The sequence below is a fragment of the Perna viridis genome, chromosome 2 (genome assembly GCF_037379345.1).
Source record: "Perna viridis isolate PV_CMFRI_1.1 ecotype Kerala chromosome 2, ASM3737934v1, whole genome shotgun sequence".
NCBI classification, from domain to species: domain Eukaryota; kingdom Metazoa; phylum Mollusca; class Bivalvia; order Mytilida; family Mytilidae; genus Perna; species Perna viridis.
The window spans coordinates 31,497,694-31,524,766 of record NC_142446.1 but is presented as its reverse complement, the minus strand read 5'-3'; the positions used below and the strand labels follow the sequence as shown (position 1 = coordinate 31,524,766).

At 31.8% G+C, this 27,073-nt stretch overlaps 1 protein-coding gene across 1 annotated transcript; it reads right to left on the bottom strand.

Annotated features, from left to right (window-relative positions):
- Window positions 1-1,169: 1,169 nt before the first annotated feature.
- LOC148624637 (autophagy-related protein 16-1-like) lies at window positions 1,170-27,073 on the bottom strand. The gene is made up of 17 exons (XM_088567414.1): window positions 26,790-27,073; window positions 21,382-21,487; window positions 19,649-19,754; window positions 17,689-17,762; window positions 16,667-16,757; window positions 16,347-16,507; window positions 14,116-14,187; window positions 13,183-13,261; window positions 11,952-12,057; window positions 11,331-11,401; window positions 10,071-10,142; window positions 8,259-8,379; window positions 7,176-7,349; window positions 6,194-6,278; window positions 5,507-5,554; window positions 4,669-4,767; window positions 1,170-2,032 (listed from the first exon to the last, which is right to left on the bottom strand). The coding sequence occupies exons 1-17, from the start codon at window positions 26,881-26,883 to the stop codon at window positions 1,939-1,941; spliced, it is 1,653 nt and encodes a 550-aa protein (XP_088423540.1). The 5' UTR covers window positions 26,884-27,073; the 3' UTR covers window positions 1,170-1,938.

Genomic DNA, 27,073 nt, shown 5'->3' with positions numbered 1-27,073 from the left:
TGTGTAAAGTTCATGTTTCATATATACAAAATTCAAGCCATTTCAGCAAGTTTCTTAAAGGGTGTTAACCCATCAACACATGACAACCTGGATGGCAGCCTCAATGGGAAACGGAAGAACAGTAAACAAAAGGGTGTTAACCCATCAACACATGACAACCTGGATGGCAGTCTCAATGGGAAACGGAAGAACAGTAAACAAAAGGGTGTTAACCCATCAACACATAACAACCTGGATGGCAGTCTCAGTGGGAAAAGGAAGAACAGTAAACAAACTATTTACACATCAGTAAGTAGCTAATTGGTTTGAAATAAATAATCTAAAAGTATCCAAGTGTTTACCGCATCTACAATAAGTCAAATATTTGAATTTACAGTCTACTGCTGTCCATTGCTCAAATCAGACAGTAAACCAGTCTGTCAGGTTGGAGAGTTACTTATCTTAGCTAAAAATAAAAAAAAGTTGGAATTATAAAAAAGGTGTATTCATGTGAAGCTTGATTCACAATAGTTTAATGTGGACTAGTTTTGCCAATGTAGTTGATTAAAGAGCTATTGGAAATTTCATGAAACTATGTTCGTTTACATGAGAAACATTGATGGTTTTTGGCTAGTAGTGAAATGTTTAAGAACAAACCAATCAAGTACACTTAGTGCTTGATATACTACAACAACATAAACTGAATTCAAACAGTAGTCTTGCTGGAGTTGTATTTCCCAACCAAATAGACAGAGAGCCTACTACTATACCTCACTCTGCTGTAGAACAGACAATGATATTAATCCCACTACAGGTTTTTATAGTCATCCAATTACACATTTAAATACCAAAAATTAAACTGTAAGCAGTTATGTCTTAATAATTAAAAGAAATACCGAAGTATACATAGATTTCAAATATTCATACTGTTTACGTGGAAATTACTGTGAGAGAATAACTTTGGAATAATACATTCACAGTAAAGAAATATCCACGGAAATAACCTCAAGGCAAAGGTTCCCCGAATGTAAGATTTAATCTCACACCAATGGTTTGACAGGGCAAATCATAAAAAAACCCCAAAAAAACCAAAAAAAAAACACTTCATGAAGATTTCTCAGTTTACAGTTTAATATTGATACTGTTTTTGCCAAGATATGACCAAAAAGGCATAAAAAGGTACAAGTCTGTTATATGATGTCATTTCACATTTAATTACAGTGAGAAAACTTTTCACTTCTCTGACATTATGCCTGATACCACTAGGAAATATTCAGCCTTTAACTGTTGCACTAAAGAAAAGCTTTATGTGCATAAGTTACAACAATGAAGATTCACAGTAAAGAAATATCCACGGAAATAACCTCAATGCAAAGGTTCCCCGATTGTAAGATTTAAACTCGCATCAATAGTTTGACAGGGCAAACCATAAAAAAAAACAAAACAAAACAAAAAAAAACACTTCATGAAGATTTCTCAGTTTACAGTTAAATATTGATACTGTTTTTGCCAAGATATAACCAAAAAGGCATAAAAAGGTACAAGTCTGTTATATGATGTCATTTCACATTTAATTACTGTGAGAAAACTTTTCACTTCTCTGACATTATGCCTGATACCACTAGGAAATATTCAGCCTTTAACTGTTGCACTAAAGAAAAGCTTTATGCGCATAAGTTACAACAATCTGTCTTACAACATTTAAGGTAATATTTTTTTGACTGGATTTTGATATTTTAATTTTTGAATCATATGAAGTTTGGTCCATGCACTGTTTCTATTCATATCTTCATCAGAATTTTTTTATGTGTAACAGAAATGATCAAGTAGTTCCAATTGCACTTATTACAAGTCAGTCAATATCTTAGTGCTACAACTACATGCATCATATCATCAACTATAATCTGAAGCATTAGTATTTGAGTAATTCCATTTTTCTTATGGTCAGCTTTCCTTTCCTTAAATATCTGACCAAAGTACACACTTCTTCTGTTTGTCAACACTGACAACATACTGACCAGATGGATGCCAGCTACAGGCTACAACAGCATTGCTGTAAAAATAGAAGTTAACAGACTTTAACATTTAGCATACAGAATTTAACATACCTTCAGTTCATTTTACAAGCTTTAAAAAAAAAGAAAAAAAAAGAAAAAAAAACATCCTATTTTATTTTAGAAAGTTCAATGTATCATGACAACAAGAGCTTATCTGTGTTACCAATAATTTTAAGAACATCTAAAACAATTTCAAACACAAAATGAAGCCCTCCTTCCGAAAGTCAAAAGGGTATAACTCCCATAAATTTCAGTAGATCATAAATTCCATGGAATGTAGTGATGGTCAGATGAACAGACAGATGTTCATTGTATCAAGTTGATTCATGGTAAGGCAAATCATTTCTCCGAAACTCAATGAACAGCCGAGGCCATTCATGTAATGTTTGGGAGTGGAGAGATCCATTCATACATGCATGAACGTCCGGAAGTAGCTGTTTAATCCTTAAAATTCTATCCTGACATTTAGGAATTTTTTTTTTTTAAATTTGTTGAACCAGTAAATGTATTTATAGAATCTAGTTGTGGGACAATTTAATTTTGGGGCGAATTTACTTGTAGATATATTTTAAGCATTTATAAGTTTTTTTCCCCCGAGCTGAAAATTACTCTCTGTAAACAAACAGTACCGGTAAAATCAATGTGGATGTTATAAACTGTTCTTATGGCTATATTATGCCGTTCAGTTCATTGCCACACTCTTTCATACTACACGGCCGCCATATTAGTTTCCAGTTAATTGGCATTCATGCATGTATAAACGATCTGGCAAAGTTCACACAAGTATGAACTTTCTGGCAAAGACTTTCTTGACCAATCAGTATGGCTATAAGCATGAAGAATCTTATGATTAGAATTATAAACTGAATAAATACTGCTCCCAATTTCAAATTTCCTGTTTATGTTTATAAACAAGTCATCAAACAGCTGGAATATACATAATCAATTGGATCATTTTAGGCTTTAATAAGGTGCTTGTCACAACATTCTGGCTACTTATTCCTGCATAATTTCTGTTTCAACCTCTAAAATCAATCATAGCAGGTTTTGGTGACGTGGCACCTCATGGTACAGTTTGGAGATCTATAGTTATACACAAATTATTGTATAGACAACAAATGCCTACACTCTAAAATGACAGCACCATTGCAATATATGACTGTGATTTTTTGAAGTTCAATAAAAAGTACTTAAGTCTACTACAACAATCGTCATAGATCTCATGGATAATCCAGACTGTCTGGTAGTCTAATGGTAGTTGCTCCCATCCAATGTGGACATTTGTGGACTCGATCCTGGTCTAGTCAGACCAAAAATTTCAAAATGAGCAGTTACTGCTTTTCTACTACACATGTGGCATATACAGGTGGGAACCAGAGTGATGAATAATGATTGTAAAATGTCAAGACACATACCGTATTTTGGTGTGTATAGTGCGCATTTAAGTATTGTGTGCAGTGCAATTTTGAAGGTCTAAATGTGTGAAAAAAAGTTTTTTAGACTTAGGTTGCAGTAAAATTTTGTAAGACACAAAAATTGATATTTTGCACTTGATCGGTCAATTTATTTACCTTGATGCAGTATTTCCTATAAAATGTGAGGGAAAGAAACTTCTATGCAGACTGAAACATTGTTAACATCAGTAGCTACATAAATTGGATAATGTTAATTTTGAAGCATGATAAAATTGACACAGGATGTATGAAATGGCTTATAAAACAAAATTGAAAGTTGGGAAAATCTGACATTTCCAGTTTTAGTTGTAACTCAAATAGGGTCTTGTTCTAGTTACATTTTCTATACCAAAATTTCCGATGTAGAATGTATTGAAAACCGGAGACGGATCTGCATTTTATTGTTACTTCTGGGTACTGGAAACGCTGTTATAACAATGCAAAATCTTTTATTTTATGTATTTTCTTACTACATTTATCATGTAGAAATAATTATTTGTCATTTTTATCAGTATTTTTTACACAGAAAGTTTTTTGCCCTCAACGCTCTCTTAATGAAAAATCTATGCTTTTGAATGGTAGACTAGGACCCATTCTCATGAAATCACGGGGTCACATGACGATTTCACAGTTTTTCATTTAAAAAAATACTTTTAAGAAAGAAAATTGTAAGAAACAATCAAAATAAGTATCAGAATAATCATTTTCAGCTGTAAAAGCATATGATAAGGAGGGTTTGACGAAAAAGTAATTAGTTACTTTTCAGTTTTTAGTTGTTTCATATTAATTTCTAACCATGCTTTATAAGAAGGAAATATTGTACAATCTTTGTTTGAAACATGTTATTAAGTTATTTGAACATGATTTGAAGAAAATATCACTAAAAATTTAATACTTAAAGATGTATTTGATGATTGGATATAATTTCTGTCAGTAAAATTTCACTTCCGGTCTGTTTGTTTACATTGCACCATGTCTTTTCACATACTGAAATCTTTAATTTCATGGCCAATTCTTATGTATTGATGTATAATCCACACCCCAATGTTCTGGAAATGATTTCTATGTAAAAATGTGCACATAATACACACCAAAATATGGTACTTTTGGTCTTTAAGAGATCTTTCTACTTTTCCTTTGAGAACAGAATAATGATTGTAACATGTCAAGATACATACTTGTGTTCTTTAAGAGATCTTTCTACTTTTCCTTTGAGAACATTCCAGACATAGACAGTGCCATCATGTGCTCCTGCTACAGCATAGTTACCATCAGGGCTAAAATACACTGATCATTACAAAATAATGTAAAAATGAAAATAGTTAGTCTTCATGTTAACTTTTTTATAAACCAGCCCAAACCACATTTTCGAAATTTCATAAATGAATATCAATGGCCATTCAGTAGAATTTTTTAAGGCTCACCGGCATTTTATCAAGTGTGGACTTCTTATTGATTGTATAGGCTGTAATTGTAATTCTAATTTCATGTAATAAAGTTAAACATTAGCATTAATCTAAAACAACAAAATTCTTAAGCAAGAAGAGAAAAAGTGCAATGATTTTAGTTTATTGTCTCTTACAATGAAGTTTGGTATTCAAATATGAATATTCAAGACTGCATGTATTCAGTTGAATTAACTATTATGCAATTTTACATAACAATATTCTCTGTAGGATTTATCTTAAAAGAGGTTAGCAGGTTATAAACTTGAGATGCCAACTTCTGAAAAACAACTATTAAGCTTTTCTTTGCAATCAACTGAACACCCCCTCTCCAGCCCCTTCATAACTAACATCTGAAGTCATAGAACATGAGAACAAACTTATTATGAACAATTGATAGACTGTAACATGTTTCATATATAAAATATATCAGTTTTAAAATACAACATATCTTTTCATTTTTTTTTACACAACTTATTTTAATCAAGTTTAATTTATTTTTAACAATCTTAACTACTGTTTTGGGTCTTGCACAGATCATAACTATTAAGTTTATAATACTTGTTTATACCTGAAAACTGCTCTTGACCAATCACAGCTCACATTAAAATGATCTGCACTGAAAGTATGAAAATAAAATAAAAAATAAATTGTTGATCATATGACTTGGGCACATACACAGGCAAAATTATTTCACATGATTTTCACTTGATTTTCACCTGAATTGAGCAAATAAACTAAGTGACAGAGTTCACGTGAAATTCGGGTGAATGGAGCCTTCACGTGAAATTCACACGAAATGTTCACATGAAATTCGGGTGAATGGAGCCTTCACGTGAAATTCACACGAAATGTTCACATGAAATTCGTGTTTAGTGAATTTCACATGAAAATCATGTTAATTTCATGTGAAGCTCGATTAACATGAATTTCACATGAAAAATATTTGCCTGTGTATTATTTGGGGAAAAATCATTCAATGCTGTAAACATGTACAAAGTTTCAAGACAATATGAATAAAGCTAAACTACTAAATAATTTAACCTGGAGCATAAAAGATAAAAAGATGGACAGACAAACAGACTGTGGACCAATCAACATTCATGTCATAGTACCAAAATAATAAATCTTGCCAAAGAAACCAACCAATTAGATAGCTTATTACAAATAAAATTAATTATTTCAAATTGATGTAGACATCACCGTGACAGTACTCTCAGACAGCAATCAATACAAGATAAACAATACATTAACTTACTAGAGAGTTTGACAAACTTGGTTCATTTTGAGATCTATAACTTTGAGTGTATCATCCCTTGAACAACACAGAAGCTGGGAACGATCTGAAAAGAAGAACAAGATTTATCCTCTTGTTTAACAAGAAATAATCATTTAGACTGTATGCATACAATGGGAGGCCAGGTAAAGATCTAATATGAAGTTATCTCAACATAGCAGCCATCTTACAAAGTAATGAAGAATACGCTATAATACAAATATTTATGACTCTGGCAAAAAAAGATTATGGATGGACAGACTGATTATTATAGTTTTGACATGTACAGGTAGTTGGAAGGTTAATCCAACAATAAAATAGTGAGAAATTGAAATTCTTTGTCAAAGGAAAGATAACTCATGTGAATATCTATTAAGTCTCAAGGCCAAAAGAACACCCAACTGACATTTATACTGGAATCCCCCTATTTAATTTGTCAAAATCCATTCTTTGACACAATCTTTACTATGCTATACTATAACTGACTAAACATAATTTTTTGATGTGATATCATAAATATTACATGGTTTAAACTAGTAGTCACCTGCTTCAAAAATCCTTCTTTTCTGGCTAAAACATATTTTTCATGTTTTTGTCGCAGCTCTAAGACATAAGCAGAGCACTGACTTGACAAAAACTTTGATATACAAAATTTACTTCAAGGGTAAATATTTGACACAGCCTAGTTTTCCTCCTGTGGCCCTCAGCTTTGTCTATGAATAGGTTGTGAAGTCAGTGCACTATTATTGTCGACCTACTTAAGTGTTAATTGTAGCATGGTAATCTTAATTATTTCCACTGTCTGGGGTCTCATGGATACAAGTGGATTAATGAGCCTTAATATTGTGAGGATGTTACCGGAGTTATGCAAAAAAACAGAGGTAATAAAAATATGAGGTATAAATAAGTGGGTTTTCCCCATCAATGGTGTGAGAACCAAGAAATTAATTTCAAAGGGCCTTACCCACTGACAAATCTAGAGATGTTATTCTTCCCTGAAGTAGTATTTCTGTTGAACTGGAATCTGTACGACTGTCCCAAAATCTGACCCTCTTGTCAAAATGGCCACTGATTATATTTTGTCCCTGCATTGTTACTAAATCATTGCAGCTGGAACCAGCAAATATTGTCTTTACACCTAAAACAATGATCAAATCTATTCACTTCCATTTTAATAAAAAAAAATATCCTGTGCAGAAGTGTATTCACCATTTAAAGCCCTTCCTCCTATTCTAAGCTGATGATTAAAAATGCATGTGACTTTTTAACCATGGGGTGGTGATTAAATTTCTGTGTGAGTTTTCCCACTATTTTACATTTCTGAGTTAATGGGAGAAACAGATTCTCCTCCAATGCTCTTAATAGTTCATATTTAGATTTAACTCTGCCATTTATGATATTAATCATATGTGCTGGACAGAACTTTGTATATTTCAATGAGAAATTGTACTGCCTTGTAAAATTCACATTCAGAATAGAAAAAGCTAGTAGCCTCTGACCTTATTTTATGACAAAACAAGAGTGAAGTTTAAATTAGCAAAATTAGAAGTCAATGAAATAAAAAAAAAAAAACTAAATAAAAAAAAAAAAAAACATTGACAGTAAATATAATATGAAAAGTGGAATTCCACTTTAAAGCAAGGATTAAGCTGTAGCCTAACAACCTAGTGAAATGAAGAAGTATTTGTTTTAGACGTAGAGAACAAGTACCTGAAAATTAAATGTTCAACATGCTGGTAACAGTAGTTTCATCTCTTATTACACTATTGTGCTTTTCTGGTTTCATATTAATAAAAATGTAAGCAATCTTCAAAAGCAAAGACAGCCTAAAAAATACAATTACGTTGTCTGTCATGTTAATCTTCAGTTTAATATGTTTGTATATCATGTAATATACCTCCATGCTAGGGCCATGTTTAGAACACTAAAATTATTATTCCAAATACTTACATACTGTTTACATCCCACCAAATACTTACATGCTATTCTGTTTACATCCCACCAAATACTTACATGCTATTATGTTTACATCCCACCAAATACTTACATGCTATTCTGTTTACATCCCATATTTTGAGGGTCCTATCATTACTTCCAGAGACAACCTGACTACAATCCCTCAGAAACTTGGCAGCTAATACTTTACCACTATGTCCTGTTAATGTACCCTACAATCAATCCATAAATGATTGAAAAAAAATCATAAAAAATATAATGCCTCAAAGTTTGATACAACTGCAGAGGGGGAACCAGTGGTAACTTTTTGGCACTTATTCCTAAATACTTCCAGTCAAAACCTGCAAAATCAATCTCAAACTTACTGTAAGGATATGACACCTTGTGGTCAAAGTGATCTGTTTCCTTTCACTCAAGTTTTTGTTCAGAAATCAGACAGTGACGACAACAATGAAACAGACAAGAAAGACAGGACCAATATATGACCAGCAGTCAGATAAAAACCTCAAAATTTGCAACAAATTTCAATTTTTTAACAAGAGGCTCCCAGGAGCCTAAATCGCTCAGCTCGTTCAATTTTGTCTTTCAAGTGCAATAAATTAAACAAGGAGTTGTCCAACAGTTTTGACTCAAGAAGACTTTGGTGGTACTTATAATAATGATCATTTCAGCAAATGAAAGTTTCTTTCTATCTATTGTAGTTTTCAAGACATTGGCTGGAAACTAATAAAAAAAAAAAAATCATCTCTCAAGGGCAATAACTCTTACAAGCAGTTGTCTGACAACTTTGATCCCTGAAGACTTTTGTAGGCCTTATAATAAAGATCATTTCAGCACTGAAAGAATTTGGCTAAACCTAACAGTTTTGGAGATATAAGTAATATGTGAAAAACTATTGTCTGACCCTTATGTTCTATTTTTAGTATTAGCAGCCATGTTTTTTTTTGACAGATCAAAAATCCTCACTTTGGTTCTATGCAGGATACCCCAAAGAACATTCATTCCAAGTTTGGTTCCAATTGGTCAAGTAGCGTCAGAGGAGAAGATTTTTGAAAGAAATAACATTAAAAATAGCAAAAAAATGTAGATAAAGGCAATAATTCCAACATGGCTTAACGAAATTAAAATGAAAATTTGACCACAGATAGATCTCATCATGCTAAACACTTTTATCCAGTCAGAATTTGGCTTAACCTAATGCTTTTGGAGATATATGCGAAAAACTACTGTCTCACCCCTATGTTCTATTTTTAGTAATGGTAGCCATGTTTTTCAACAGATCAAAAATCCTCAAATCAGTTCCATGCAGGATAACCCAAGAAACATTCATACCAAGTTTGGTTCAAATTGGTCAAGTAGTGTCAGAGGAGAAGAGTTATGAAAAATTGTTAACGACGATGATGGACGCCAAGTGAGCAAAAAAATGGAGCAAAGTTTCACTAGCGACCATTTCAACTGACATAGCATAAATTGTACATCCAAATATGGCGGGTCTATGGTTATCGTAAAAGGTAACAAAATGTAAAATAAGTACTGTAATTGTCCTATTAGAATCGAAATAAATCACGGAAACTCCATTTTGTCATTGTTTTACCACGGACTGGCCACTCATGCTGATATTTTACCCTCAGCTAAAGCTATAGCCTGATAGCTCGGGGTAAAATATCGGCATAAATGGCCAGTCCATGGTGAAACAATGATAAAATGGAGTTTCCGTGATTTATTTCTTAATTATATCTTAATGCTTTCTATAACATTTCAATAGATACTGATACTAATATCTTATTCTTTATTACTTCATACTAAATAAACAAAAAAAAAAAAAAAAAAAAAAAAAAAAAATTGTAAATAAGCTAAATCAATACCAGCAATCATTTTCCAGCACCAAAGCAATTTTACTCACTCTTATTCTTTGATCAGTTAAAGACCACACCCGACTAGCAAAGTCGTTGGAAGCACCAAGGATATAGTTCTCCTGAAACGGAATAAAAATCGCATCATTTTCTTTTCACAAAGCTATCAGTTACATTTACAATTGATTGATTGTGGTTAAATGTCAAAAGGCAGATACATGTATTTCATGCATTTAAGGACAAACATAACTGACCAATCAAACAGACCGTACTTAGTACTAGTTTGACATGCTGAGCTGATTCTTTTTTGTGCTAACTCACAGAACAACACAAGTAGGCATGCCATCCCACTCAAACACATTATTCTGACTCTGAACCAACCAGTGGTCACTCTATACCCTTGAATACCAAGGTCTTGACAGAGAAGCAGTGACTACCAGTTTTAAGTCTTTGGTGTGACTCACCCCAGGATCTAACTCATAACCTCCTGCTCTTGAAGCGAGCATGCTACCTTGACCCCACTGAGGCAGTCCTAGTTCTACAAAAGCTTTGAAGGAAGAAATAGGTGTTGCCAGTATCTTTTAAATATATTGACATTTTGTCTTCACTCTTGGTCAGCTGAAAGTTTTCACATTTGGCTCTGTCCTTGTGCAGAGGGTCATACATAAATCTTTTGTATTTTAATCCAAAATATCCAAGACAAAAGTCTAATGAACAATCTCTCCAATAATTGTTTTTTCTAAGAATGTTGCATGCTGGCAGAAAATATGTCTGCACTTTTTAACAGTAGATACAAACTAAATGTTAATATCAATAGATATCTAATTTAATTTTACTGGCACTTTCATTGTTAATGCCTATAAGGCTTTCTGAAGGGTTACTTAAGTCAAAATATTTATGTAAAAAAATTGGAGTAACACTCATTGTCTACTTTTGGTGGAACTGCACTTATTGTATTGATAAGTTGATTGATTGTAGTTCAATGTCCTACTGCAGATATTTTTATAAGGACGACAAAGTTCAATCAATCTAACAAACCTTGCTTTGTACAAATCGGACACCTATCCCAGTTTCTTTATAGTGCTATCTAATACCAAGATTAAGAGATGCAACAGAACACAAGTAGACATGCCTTCAGACTCAATATTCTGACCCCATGCCAACCAGTCATCACGCTATCAATTAAGATGAGCACTCCATCTGAAGACTAACAAGATTATATATTTAAGATACCGGTAATCTCTAACTCATTACAGGGTGCTTTACTTACTATAGTCATTTGTAAACTGGTACTATCACTTATTTCTCACCTCTATACCAAAATCTAATGCCATTATTCCCTGATTACTGCCAGTTAATGTTCCCCTACATTCACATTTACCTAGAGCAAAAAAAAAAATACATTATTATGAAAACATTACATTCACAACTACAGGAACTGCAACTATCAGACGTGACATACTAGTAACTATATGAAATACATACTAGTATCTAGGGTTCTAATAAAAAAGTATCTGCTATAACCTCTGAATGTACCTTGCTTACAATGAGAAATATTATCTTTAAACAGATAACTAAAACTCCCAACATTAATAGAGATAAACAAATGTTTGATCATTCCTTACAATAGTGCTTCAACATTGAAATTCCTTATTACCTCTCTAATGTTAAATAGTTCTGGTAAATCATTGAACTGGATTATCTCCCTTTTTTATTTTATTAAAAGATATCACGTAAATTTTACAGCTCGGTTAAAATTGATGTTACTGTTTAAAAGAATATGGACTTACCAATTCTGAATATGGAAATAGCTGGTGTTGCGCTTAATAAATGATGATTTGATAAACATATTTTTTACTTTTAAGATTATTCCCTATTTTCGTCAAAAGCATTGTTTGCTTGAGAAAAACAAATTCCTTTATATACGATACCTCCAATGACTTCCCATAGTTTGATTTTTCTGTCGACACCACCAGTAGCAAACATAGACCCTGATGGATTAAATTTTACAGCATCCACTTCTCCATCATGAGCATCCTATAATACAATTGATTGTGGTATTACCTTTGGCTGATATTTCAGACATTTTAGGAGAAGGACATTTTTTCAATCAAACAGACTCTGCTTTGTACTATAGTCTGACATGCTGGACTGGATCTTTTTTGTGATGGCTCACAGAGCAGCAACCAGCAGGTAGACATGATATCCCACTGACACATTACTCTGACATTAGACATTCTAGTGTAAGTTTCAGAGGAGTTGTGTCCACAAAATCTTTGTCCCGTTACTCCAACGTTATTTGCCAAAACAAAATGGCAGCGTAGTATGCATATCTAAACTTCATAATAATACACAATACAAAATATAAAAAGATTGCTTAAGCAGTTTCAGAGGAGTTTGCAGTGGGGGACAATCATATTCTCCGATAAATTTGGTAGTAAACTCAGGAAAAATGTACGAAGACCCAAATGAGTAGGGCCATTGCCACCTACTTGACCTTGATTGATAAGAAATTTAAATTTCTTCATGGTACTTTTTGAAATATTTTGAAAGATGTGTCTTAAAGATAAAAAAAAAAAAAATCCTAAGAAAAAACTTAAGTTTGGCCTGAAAATTTCGAATGTTTTTTCTATTCTTTATTTTACCAAATGCTATACAGCAAATGGAAAATCTATCAAATACAATAAAAGTATATGACAGTCAGTTTAGGTTTGTTTACTTCATTCCCTTTAATCAACATCCCCAATCACTGGCTGTGAATGTGAAGTTGTGATGGCTATAGGGGAGATATTTGAAAGTTTAACGATAACTTATTTTTAAATAAATTCATTGACTGTGATATTGCTAACATATCATAACGAATCTTTGGGTTAGTTTTCAAAGGAAAGTTTGAATTAAGTTCAAGAACACATTTATTTAAATAGGCTGTCTGATCAGTGAAGAATAAATGATTTCATTGACTGTGATATAGCTAGATAATCATAGCAAATCATTGTTTGCTCTAAAGAAATGTCCTAACTTGTGCTCAAAGATCATTTACAAGCCCTCTGACCAGTGAAGTATGTCAATCGGTGACAGTATATCAGAAATCGATGAGATAACAAAAATTTTACACTTTTCAGAAAAAAATGTATTTATAAAATAATCTATACCAGTACTTACAAATTTGTATTGAGCTTTGTTGGGTAATGATACATAAAGGCATGTGGCAACAATACCAGGAACAAAAACACCAGCTTGACTTAAAACAGAAAAAAAATGTAAAATTAAAATAATGTTGAAATCAATTATACAACGAAATAGAACAGTGGAACATGGGACAATGTACAAGTCTTGTAAGAATCAGGCAATGATGTGAATAATCTGAAACATGCACAAACCAATCTGACAATATACTTTCACTCAAAATAGTTATCTCTATTTGAAATGACCACTATTTAATCCTTTCATCAATGAAATTTTTTTGAAATTTTGCACTTGAGTATTAGTAAATGGAGTTTTTGACAGAGTTATCATTCCCAGTTCATTTGCTAAGCATTTCAATGAAATTTTATGAAATGACATGGAGAATCTTGTCTTCATTCCTTGATTATGAAAGTACATATAGTCAAATTACACTGTAAAAGTAGTACATAATTTCATGCTACGTTTCAGTCACTGCCTGATTTTTACAGAGACTGAACCTTCAAAACAAATGGAAATACAATTTTGAAATAAAAAAAAAAGGAAGATTAAATGGGAGTGTGAAAAATTCATTATATTGGATTTAAAACTTTCTACTATAAACACATTGTCATATACTAATAAAAAACCTGAATGAAACCAAGAATAAACCAGAAAACCTATTAATGGACCTACTAATGCACACCTTTTTTCTCAAATTTTCCAATCTCCTACATTACTTTGAGTGGTTCTTAGTTCACTAAATAGACATACTAAATGCATTTACACTATTCAAAAAAGATGATAAAGCTGTGAACTTATCAGATTCTCCACAATTTTTAGATGACATGATTGATACTTGAGGGTCATTGGTCCATCCATGAGATCATTATTCCAGAATGATCCTTCAAAGGGTAAGTAAAAACTTCTTACTCTTCTGGTCTTATGTTAACTTGCTCCTTTGCTGCATCTGCCAGTTCTTGTTGTAATTTCTGTTGCCTTTTCCTTGAAAGAAAAAAAAAACTAGACATTTCAAACAAAAGGACTTACACTATAGTCCAATCATCTTCTTGAATATTCATGATATCATTGTTGAATATGAAAGCAGTTGCATATTAATTTCAATATCTACACTGAAACTAAAGTGGACTTCCTCACTTCCACATTTCTTTTTTGAAGAGGGCTTGTGATGAGAAAAAAGATATATAAATCCTAAGTATACACAATGTTGTCTGGCTGTTATGATAATATTAGATCCCAAATATACAACCAATGCTACATCAAAAAGTTTAAAATATAAGTGTGTTGTCTAAAAAGAACAATTCACCATGGACAAGTGGAGATATCAAAGTTCAAGAGGACTGTAGTGTAATCAAGTTAGTACCAATCTAATTTTTTCCCATGCTAAGTACGTGTAAAGATCGAAGCACTTTCTATTTTTTTTTCTTTATTTCCCTTTGCTTTCAAATTCTTCCTGAACACTTGTAATGTTAATGTTTATTTTTTCCTTATAATGGTAGTTCCAATGGAACATTTCTTACTGATTTTCTTTGATAATGAAAATTACTTTTGGAACATTTGTTAAATTAGGTTTATTCCATTTCTTACAAATATTACAATAAAATTTCCATTGGAATTTAATTTTTAATTTTTGATGAACTATATCTATGTTGTTTTATTTATTTATATTTATTTAATGAATGTATTCAATTTCTGATTAGTTTATACGCAAAGCGGATTATGTTTCAGCCATGTAGTAATTCTAGTAAACAAATTGGTTGCCATTTTAAAATCAGCGGCAAGACACTGTCATTTCATCACAGCTGTGAAATGTTTAGTTATTTTCCAAAATTGAAGACACAGTTATTAAAGCAGGAATTTGACATAAACCTGGCAGACATAAAGTTAGTTAATAATTTATTGTCACAAAAACGTTTCAACTTTACAATGTGACTGAAAACGTTGTTTCGGATGTTGACAAACAAAAAGTAGTTCCGTTGCCTAAATATCAAGTTAGTTTATACAATTGAAACAATGTTGATATTTGTCAACAAACCAATCAAATGGCAGAATTCTCATCAAATTAAAATATTTTGATATAATCATTTAATTTGCTCAAATTTCTATTTCATGATTCTTATTTAATATTTTTTTTTTAAATATAATCATATTAAGTTGTAAATTTTATTGCTAATTCATTACAGTTCTTTTATAGAATAATTTTACTTTCATTAAAAGTATTTTTTTTATATTTTAGTCAATAGTAAAGATATCCTTTAATTAATTTTTTTTTAAATAGATTTTTACTTTAGATAAATTTTCTATGAATTATAAATTAAATTTCAGTTGTTTTTACCTTTTTGCGTTTAATTTATATTATTTACATATTATTGTTTATATTGTGTGATATCTTTATGTATGTAAAGTGCTTAAATAGTGTAATTGTAATATTATATAATGCGCTATATAAATATTGTAAATAATAATAATAATAATAATAATAATAATAATAATAATAATAATAACTTGTATTTTGTAATATTTCTCTTTTGGAAGTTGTGTTATGGCGGAACTTCTGTTCCATGACTTATAGTATTCAATTTTTTATGACAATGAATGATGCAATAATTACATCTAAAAACAGAATCTAAATTTAACTTAAAATTTGACCAGACTCATTGTAAGTTTTCAGTAGTAAACTGCAAATACTGTCAGCCAGCTCATGTTAAACCATTAAACTGGACAATCTCTCCTACAGTGATCTGATAGTAACTGTCCTCCTTCATGCATATCTAATGCAATATCTACATATGATGTCCACCCTTCCTATAAAATGTCATCAATATCCCTAAAGTGGTTTCATAGGAAATATTTCGACAGACCAATGGACAAAAGAACAGCATGCAGACAGACAGACAGAGTGATTCGTATATATATCCCAAAACTTTATTTGCAGTAGGTATAAAAATGATTACACTAATTCTTTCCCAATGACATCATGTGTATAGTCCAACATATATATATTTACACAAAGCATACCAGTAATCACTGCAAAAATTAATAAATGCAGAATTCTACCCACAAACTGAATAAAATGGATGCATAGAAGTACATTTTTTGTACTGAAATTGAAATACAACATATCTATATAAAAACTTGTTTACCTTAACTGCATATCATTTTCAGCATTCATTTGATCAGCAGCCTTGGACTTAACCTGCATCCATCTTGTAATAAGATCAGCATTCTCTTCTTGTATTTTTCTGTATTTTTCTTCCATTGCAGAAAAAGCCAATCCAAGAGCCTGATGTTCATCCTTCAACATCTACAATGTTTATTTTTTTCAATTTCAAATTCGCATTAGAAACAAATAAAATCAGTTACACAAATGATCAGTCTTAAAAAGAAACTTTATGATGTCTGAGATAAATTTGTTATCCTTAAATTTAATGACTTTATTCTGGTTACCATGAACCACACAAACCTGATTGGTCTGTTCCAGCTCCATAATAGTGTTTTCCAGATTCTTTATCTCAGATTTTAAGGCTAATACAACTGCATCTTTGTCATGTAAACTAGAAAACAAAAACAAAATGTTGCTCAATGAGCAAAAGGGGATATTAAGTATAGGAGACATTAGCATGTTTTTTTTTCAAACCAATTACTTTTTCTTTCACAAGCACAAAGACGACATATCAAGGCTCCCAATTCATGCTCATATCATTTTATGTTCATTGCTAGTAATATAACTGTGAAAAGTTGAAAGATGACCAAAAAAAGTTACAAAAAACAAGAACTAATCAAAGACTGACGTCTTCAATGTTGTTAATTGTCAAATATTTAATGCCCCTCATTTTGGCTTGCTTTCAACATCCAGGCGAACTTAATGTTCTTCTCAACTTAACTCTTAATCAATCAGTGATTTTCTCATGTTCATCATAAACCTTGGCATGGATACATGTATGGACTTGGTTCAGAATTCACAAAAATTACAAATTTTAGTGAGCTGTAATTTGAAGATTTTAGGTTGATTGATAATATACATTCGTTTTTTTTCCATTCTACATCTTTTGACATATTATACATTACTAGCAAAACAAGAGCATTCCTTTTTTTAAAATATACTTGACATTTTAGAACATTTTAAAAGCTTATGTCGGTTTTAAAAGCTCATTGGAGCTTGTGTTGTAATGTTTACTTTTGAACTATGAACTTTGCTGTGTAATGCAACAGTTCATCAATTGGCTAAGATCCACAAACTTCAAGTGAAGTTGTGATATGTTCTTTCTAAAATTGGGTGACTTCATAACCATGACGACCCGAATGTTTCTCAATCAAAACAACATGGAGACGAGGCGTTCCTCGGCTAAATTACCAATGATAATCAATCATTTGATCTTTCAATGTAAACTTCCAGCTCTCATACATGTATTATCTTTAAAGGGCTGTGTTAAAATTCCTCTACACACCAGATTACTAGTAGTAATATAATATTGAGTTACTTACTTGGCGTCTTTGAGAAGTATTTCTCTTTCTTTCTCTTGAAGCAAGGCATTCAAATCTATAATTTGTTGGGCATTCTACAATGAAAAACAACAAAGTACTTACATACTGTGTCAGGTAATTTAAAATGAGAAACTCAGAATTATACTTAAGTGTAAGTGCTTGTAAGAATCAGGCAAAATGGGAAAAATCAGAAACGTGTGTAAAAACCCCACCGATCTGACAATGTATTATCACTCAAGGATAATTTCTCTATTTGAAAAGACCATCATTTGATCTCTACATCACTGGCTTTGGTCAGAACTTTCTCAATAGAATCTTAGAAAAATGAGATTTTTGACAGAGTTGTTATCTGCCCTAGAAATGTTCATATACAGTGCATTTCAATGAAATTGTAACTCAATGGTCCAGCATGATATGGAAAGCCTTGTCTGTTTTCCTTGATTCTGATGGTGCAAACAGTCAAACTACACTATCAAAATGATGGGTTTTTCATACCATGTTTCACCTACTGCCTTATTCTTACAGGGTTATGATGTCCTTATATAGAAGTTCCACTAGGATTTATGAATAGATAAAGTTTACTTATCTGGAAGTCTGATAAAAATAAAGAAAACCGTGACTCTGATTAGCACTGAAAGTAAATTGACATGTACATATGCATGTATAAATTTCATAACACATAGCTACATAAATACATTTCTCATTTAAAAAACTGAACAAAAATAATGTTAATTTCATAGACTTCAACAAGTCAAACTTAATAAAACTATTTTTCAAGGAGGGTGCTAACACACTTTATAAATCTCTTAGCTCTGAAGACTGCTATGTGAAATCAGATCTTTGATCTTATTAAATCATGGAAACTCCATTTTATTTTTGTTTAACCAGGGGCTGGCAATTTATGTCACATTATTTTACCCAGAGCAATATCAAGGGTTTAAATATCAACATAAATGGCCAGCATGTGGAAAACAAAGATAAAATGGAATTTCCATAATTTATGTTGATTCTTACAGGAAATTAAGATACTTTTTTCCATTTTTTTGTAACCTAAGGTAACCTCAGCATCCAACTTATTCGGTGAACATACACCATGTGACAAAAGTAACGCATTTGTAAGATCTTAGTGTCTCTGCTGTCCAACATTTTACAACATAAGCATTGAATCATTGTATAAGTGGTTTGCACATGATAATACAATTGTTGATGTCATTTTAATTTTCTGTAAGGCTTTCATTTTTTTCCTTTTTTACAAAGGTCACAGAAGTTCATTCATTATGTTTACTTAATGTGAAAATTAATTTTGATGTTCCTTCACTCTACAAGAATGAAATAAAATGTATTGATAGCTAAAAACAAATCCAATGATACCTGTGTTTTCTTACATGATTAATGAATACATGGAAGATAATTTATACAGACACAAACCATGCCTATTTTAAAGTGTGCTCCTCATAAAGTAATGGAAAATCAACAATGTTTGTGGTCTCAAACTTTCTAAGAATGTCACATTAGAACTGATAATAAACAACAGTTATTGCTTCTAACTGGCATTGTTCTACATACATTATATACATCAACGTTATGTGCATATGTATCAAAACTGGGTGCCAATTTTACCCATGAATTATCATTTCTATTCAAAGTATCACATGTTTTCACAATATCATCAAATCTACTGCAATTGGATATAAAACATCAAAAGTTCCATAACTCATGTAAATATATTCCTACACCAAAACATCCCCTAAAAAACACAACAAACCAGACGATTTTATTATCTAAAACACATATTTTAGAAATCCTACTAAAGACACCTTAAATCTGCCACACAGCCTAAGAAGAATTGGTAACACAAGGGAAGTAACATCTTATAATTTTGCGGAAAATGAAAAAAAAAAATATATCTACAGCACTGAAATTGTGACTGTCAAAAGTAATATAGAGTTTGCATATATACCTCTCCTCTTTTCTTGTGAAGCTCAGTAAGTTCTTCTTGGAGTTTGTAAAGTTTCTGAACATCAACTGACTGACTCCTATCACCAATTCCAGGACTACTAGGTCCTCTGAAATAGATAATACATGTTTTGCATATTAGGTAGTAATTTTGTATGGTAAGTAGTAATGGCTTCTGATAATGATTCATAAAGTGTTTTCTTTTATGTTACTACTTCTGCAACTAATGTAAACAAGATAGTGGCAATATTAAGGCTCCTAGGCCATTTGAAATCTATTTCATTCATACATTAACTAATTTTGCCATGGACAGTGTTTTTATATATTTTAACAACTACCACATAATGCTATCTGCTTCACCACATGTCTATCAAACAAAGGTATTATGGTTCATTTTTGTTGTCTTCATGGACTACAACTTATATTTTAAGTGAAAGTTTTGTAAGAATCAGGCAAAATGGGAAAAATCAGAAACATGCATGTCAAAACCCCACCGATCTGACAATAAAATATCAATCAAGGCTGCTTCCACTATTTGAAATGACTATTATTTGATCTGTGCATCATTGGATTTGCTCAGAAATTTTTTCAATAGAATCTTAGAAAAATGGTTTTTGACAGAGTTTTCTCCCCCTGAGATTTTCATTTTCAGTGCATTTCAGTGAACTTGTCATTCAATGGTCCAGCATGATAAGAAAATCTTTATTCCTTGATTCTGATGGTGCAAACAGTCAAATTACATTATCAAAATGATAGCTTTTTCTCATGCCATTTTTCAAATGGTTCTTACAAAGACTGACACTTAAGAAATATTTCAAATAAATCACTTGTTATATCACTGGCTATTTATAGGTGAAAAGATTTCTTTTGACACAGTGTTAAAATCAAGCTGTAAAAGACAGACATAAAGTGCAAGCTGATTGTAAGTCAATAAAATATTATAAACTTGGGTTTCCTTTGAATCATTCCAACTGAAAAACGAGAGTTAAGATACTTTCATTATTTCCTACTTTCTTCCCAGCACCATATAACTTATCATGGCTGAATATGGCTTCTTTATTTAAGTGTTTTGGTTGTGAGGACTTTTTGATTCAAATATTTTTCTTATCCCTCTCCATTTTTGAGTTCTAAAATTATTAAACAGTTATTCCTTACAACATATGTAAAGCATATCCAAATTAAAAAGTATTTCTATAAAATTTCTTTTTTCGTATTATCAAGACCTTAATGTTACCTAAAGAGACTGTCTTATAATAAGTACAGGCAAAATGAAATTTATATCAACCCTGAGTTTCATATAGTTATCATAGTCAGTACATAGAATAGGTTGCATTCTGAAGTGAATTTTAAAAACTTCTCTTCTTAAATGGCCAGGCTGTGGTAAATTAGGACAAAGTGTTTTAACCACATTTTCATATTTTAATTTCTTTAGGCCACAAGATTGAAAACATTGTTAGCTGGAATGATCTCAAATAAAATGATGTATGATTGTAATTACCAATTAACTTGATGGTATTTAACTTACAGGTAATTCAAAATGACTTCAGACTTTCACTTGTTTAAAATGATTTTTCATGCTTTTAGGCATAAAGCCTTTGTAGTTTATCATACTTTCACATATATTTTGATCTCATACTTTACTTTTGTTAATATTCTTTTAAAGTCAATAAAAACCAGTCCATACTGGTGTATTTTATGTTTTTATCCACATAAAATCAATTAACTGCATAAAATTACCCATGTTCTGCAAGTCTACAGTTTTCTTCTCTCAGTTTTTCTACCTCTACTGTCAACTGGACATTTTTAGTCTTCAAGTTGGTAGCAATATCAAAGTTTTTGCTATCTAGAAAAATAAGCACAACTTTACAAAGAAAAATATTTTGGTGATCAATGTGAAATAGCCACAGCTTCCTTCATTTTTATCTTCAATGGAGATTTGACATTTAAAGAGACACAAATGCATATACATGTACAATTGTATATTTGAGAGCAGCAAGCTATTTAAATGAATAAAATCACTTGAAAAATTTTGCTCAACTACATTCTTTCCATGCTGTAATTGTTTTATAGTACCTTATAATAGATGGACTAAATTGACAATAAAATTGGGTCTCAGATCAATGCTTATGATCCTAACAAAATTCTATTTTAGTTTGTTAAATTTTGTTGTGAAATTTATCATGTGCATTATGGTCTATAACTGTTACATTTGGTGCCAATTAAACATAAAATCCCATAGGGCTTATAGAAAGCTTTTACAAGTTGTGTAAGGACTTGTTCATGTTAAGATATATCTCTTTTGGATGAAGTTGTAGCAAACCAGCTTACTTGATTTATAGAACATGTACATGTAGGTACATGTAGTTGATTTAGCTGGTTAATTTACTAGGATAAACGATTGGCTTGTTAACCAAATCAGTTTGTCATTTCATTGTAATCAATTAGTCTCAGGCTAGTTTGATCCTTGGTAGTGTATTTGAGTAGCCATTTATGTCAAAATAATGATACTTTTATCATGATATTTTTTCCATTGTAATGGTTTTAACAAGTATCATGATGCTTTTGACAAGTTGGAAGTAAAAAACATGATGAAAGTCAAAAGAATCATAATGGAAGTCAAAAGAGTCGTGACTGAAGTCAAAAGAATCACAATGGAAGTCAAAAGAATGCGATGGACGTCAAAAGAATCACAATGGAAGTCAAAAGAATCGCGATTGAAGTAAAAAAAATCACAATGGAAGTCAAAAGAATCGCAATGGAAATCAAAAGAATCACAATGGAAGTCAAAAGAATCACAATGGAAGTCTTATCTCTAGGCCTTAAGCTTGTAAATTGTAAAAACTGCTCTGATTGTTTAGTTTAAAAAAGGACATTAAGCTCTTGCTAACATTTTTAAATTGTTATTCAAATTAATTTCTGCATTCACATTTAAGATTTATTCCACTGCTGGTATCTATAGATGCTGACCTAGATTAAACTTGTTTTAGGGGCAAACTCAACTAATATCAAGGAAATGTCATGCATTATTCCTTGATTTGAATGAATACAGATGTAGAGTGGCTTTGATCTGATCCTCACAATACCAGCCTCAAAGAAAAGGAAAATAAAACAAAGCATTAAAGCTAACCCAGTCTGTGAAATTACCGAACCTCATGGGTAAGACTCACCGAATTGTGCAGTTCCAATACAGGAACATGCCCCAAACTGCATGGTCAAGGTAATTACTCACTTGCGTCTTGGGCTAAGAAATTTAGAGTTACAGAAATTGTGTGGGTATCAAAAAATAGAACTGAAAAGAACACACTCATCCAAAAGGTCACAAATTTAACGAGGAATAGAGAAAACTACATTGAATCAAGAGATGGCATAATAACAATTCTGAAAAAAAACCAACTATTGCAAGAAAACCAAACCACAAGATGAGAATCAAAAACAGCAATAAAAAAAAGAGGACACTTACACTACCGGTGCACCTGGTCCATGCTCCTGGGATTTGAGTTGCTTATTTACTTTAGTTAATTTGTATGTATTATTTTGTTTATTTTATGTTCTTTGTTGTGTGGGTATGTTTTCTATGTCTGGTCTTTGTCACTGGATTACATTCTTTAGATTTCTGCTAGATTCTTGGTTCCCTTGATTACTCTTTGACATAGTAGTGTCAATTTTGTGAAGTGAAACATGCTCTCTGGTTAGTTGTGTAAAAACTTCCAAGACTACTGTTAATTGTTAATGTCTCTCTAATAGCTAGCACCGTGAAGCGGTGTGAGCTCTACAGTTATTACATGTACTATCTAAATTTCACTTAAGGTTCCCAAATACATGTATATTAATGAAAAAACAGTCATGTTTTAGGAAGTAACAAAAAGTGAGAAAATTCATTGTGTCCTTAAATCAAACAAATAAAAATGTATAGGTTAAGATTAGGTTAGTAAAAACAAATTCATCTTTTCTGACAGTTTTCAAGTCTTTTTTTAATTTTTTCTTACTTATTAAAAGAAGTGAATATGATGTTTTTAAAAAGAGCAGGAAAAATGTGGATGCATGTACGTGTATCTCTGCTGTTCCACTGTTGCTGTTGTCAAGAACCTAACCCGCCTTGGAAAAAATATAACTCCAATTGTATTATCCAAATCAAAGCATAGCTTTTCTAAGATAGGAAAGGCAATAGTTTTCTTGTTTGGAATTTGAAGTGTCAGTTGCGTCTGAATTTAGTTTATGTCACATGATATGTGTAAAATATTCCCACCATCTGTGGAGAACTGTAATATTTCTGGTGTCTGTACAAATTGATCTGACCAGCTAAAACTGAAAAAGATGTTGCTAGAGATACCATTAAGGGTTAAAAATTATAAAGTATGGTGAAGTGCTTTAAAGTTACAGACCATTTTGAAAGCGAGAGGAAAGTGGGGATGGGGTTGGGATTTAGGAAAAACATTTTTTTTCCCAATTTACTCATTATTTGAAAAAATATTCCCTCGTTATTTAACAAGGCAGATATTCAAATAAAAATATTGATTTCGCTTGCTGCTGAAATATAAATAAAAATATTACATACGGTGTAACAGTCTTCTTGGCTCATTGGTTATTATTATCATGTGATGCAAAGGATATTCCACGTACATGAAGCCTTGTTTCTATTTTTAAATATATTGACATTACGTTTCTATTTCTATGTATATTGACGCTATACTTCTAAATTTAGTTAGGGATATAAACCATTCTGTTCCGTATTTACTCTCATGGTGGCAGCACCAAATCAAGCATAACACTCAAGTCCATATCCAAAATACATTATCTATATAAGAGAGTAATCAAGGGAACCAAGGTTATAGCGGTTATCAAAAGAATGTAATCCAGGGACAAAGACCAGACATGGAAAACAGACATACACAACAAAGAACAACTAAAATCATACATACAAAGTAACAAAAGTAAATGAGCAACTCTGACTCCACTAAAAACTGGGAGCATGGACCAGGTGCACTGGTAGGGTAAGCGTCCTCTGCTTTTCTATAAACACCCGCCAAGTTGCTCATAAAAAGTCAAGTCCGGGGTAGACAAAAGAGGAAAGGAAAACTATGACCTGTTGAATAAATCAGTTTTCGTGGTGCTGATGGATACACCATAACGATCCACGAGTTCATGATGACGACCATAAAACTTCTGTAGTGATGACTTCAATCTTGTGAAAACATAACCCTGTTCCAGAAGCCTATAAGTTAGAGTTCTAGCGCAATACAAAAAGTCTGCGTAGTTCGGCAAGCTCTGGCATAACGTATGAGTGGTGATATGAACACTCCATACGCAGGAGTCGAAGGGATGTTGCCACAGATGAAAGGAAAGTTGACAATTCTGAACGAAAAGTCATCACATTTGTTGTAAAGTTTGGTCAATAGTTTTCCTTTACCATCGATTTCTAAGTGTAAGTCAAGATATGAGGATGACTTCACAGTGTCTGTAGTATCCTTTATCTCAAGTTCTTTTGGGTAGATGCGATGTATCAAATCCCCCAAATTGGGATTGTTCAAAGATAATACGTCATCTATATAGCGGAAACTGAGATTGAAGGATCTAACCAAACAATATTATTTCTTTCTGATCTGATCAGCTATAAAGTCAGCCTCATAAGAGTGAATGAATACGTCAGCAAGTAAAGGAGCACAATTTGTTCCCATTGGAATGTCGACCGTTTGTTGAAAAACACATCCACCACACTGGACAAATATGTTGTCGATTAAAAATTCCAGCATTTTGTAAACATCTTCCTCTGTATATTTGGAAGATGATTTATAATTATTTCTTACTAAGTATGAGGAATCTCTACCAAGAACTATATATTTGTATCTAGGTGTACCATCTTTTTTGGAAACACAACGATGTATAATGTTTTTAAGTCGGGATTTTAACTGAGTATGGGGAATAGAAGTATACAGTGTTGAAAAATCATATGTTTTAATGCTATTATATTCAGATAATAATCTTGAACTGATTGTCTCCAAAAGATCTTTTGAATTTTTCAGGATCCACATTGAATTAATACCACTACGGGAGTAACAAGTGTAGTGGTAGGACTGCAGACCCTCTTTGACAGTTGTGAGTACAGAAGTTAAAAGTTTTGAAAGAGGTTTGCTGGTACATTTTGCAGATCCAGCTATGAAACGTTGTTTGTATTGATTCTTGTGAAGTTTAGGAATCCAGTACATAGACGAGAGTTCGCCAATCTCATTAGTGATGTCATATTCACTAATTTGCATATCATTAAGTGTCGAATTGGATGGCAAATAAACAACTAAATAAACAATTGACAACTTCATGATCAGAATCCCAATTTTCAAAACTTTATAACTTTGTTATTTGATATCCAATTTTTTTTTCTGTTAAATGTTTCATTTAGATAAAACAATTCATATTTTGAATGTGAATTTATATCTTTTACTTGAAATATAAATTTGTAGTGATATTTATAGGTAAACCTCTATTTTCTATAAAATTTCAATTAAAATCTAATGCACATATAGTCTAATTCGGGAATATTTATTTAAAAATTCCATGGATAAAAATATTGGGAACCAAAAGAATTTTTCAATTATCTTTAAAAGTGAAAAGGTTATGGTGATTGAAAGTTGATGCCCTATACCACTCAAAGGATTTTTTGCCAACCAAAACCAAATCACAGGTAAGTGATAACACGAAGACATAATATATAAATTAAGGACTTTCACTCAGTCAATATGTTATATATGGACCTATAGATTATATTGATCTTCGACTTTGTATGAACAGGTCCATATATAACATATTGACTTCATTAAATGTTGATAATAGAAAAATACTGCACTTGTGAAACAAAAAATTTTCACCCAAGCTCCCCCACTTTGTAATGTCCTTTTATTATCTTCACGAGTCTCGCTCAGACAGTGCCTGTTGGGTAAAGCTCATCATGCTCGCTGATTTAGGCAATGCCTATCCCATATTAATTACTGTTAGACATAAAGATTTTGTATGTCGAGGTTGCATATATATATATAATAATATATGCTTTTGTCGTCTTGAGGCTGAGCAACAAATAAACCAGGAACAAAAATATTTTTAACTGTTTAACAACATTCTATCACACTTCTTCAGTCTCCACGTCTAATACTCACAAGACTGAATAAGATTTTCGAATGGCTCTTTTTCTCGCTTATTTCTAAGCTTTAACTGCTTGAATATATGTTGCTTCCAGTGAGGCGTTGACATTTTCGTTTCCCAATCAATCAATAGTTATCTCCCCTCAGGATGCTGGCCCTGTTATGACTTATGGACATTAATATTCTAATATTCAACACTTCCCTAAAGGCATTTGAAAAGAATGATTTGCATAGAAAAATCTAGTCAATTTTCAACCTAATCAAACTGGTGATAACTTCATGTTTTTATGCTGACGAAA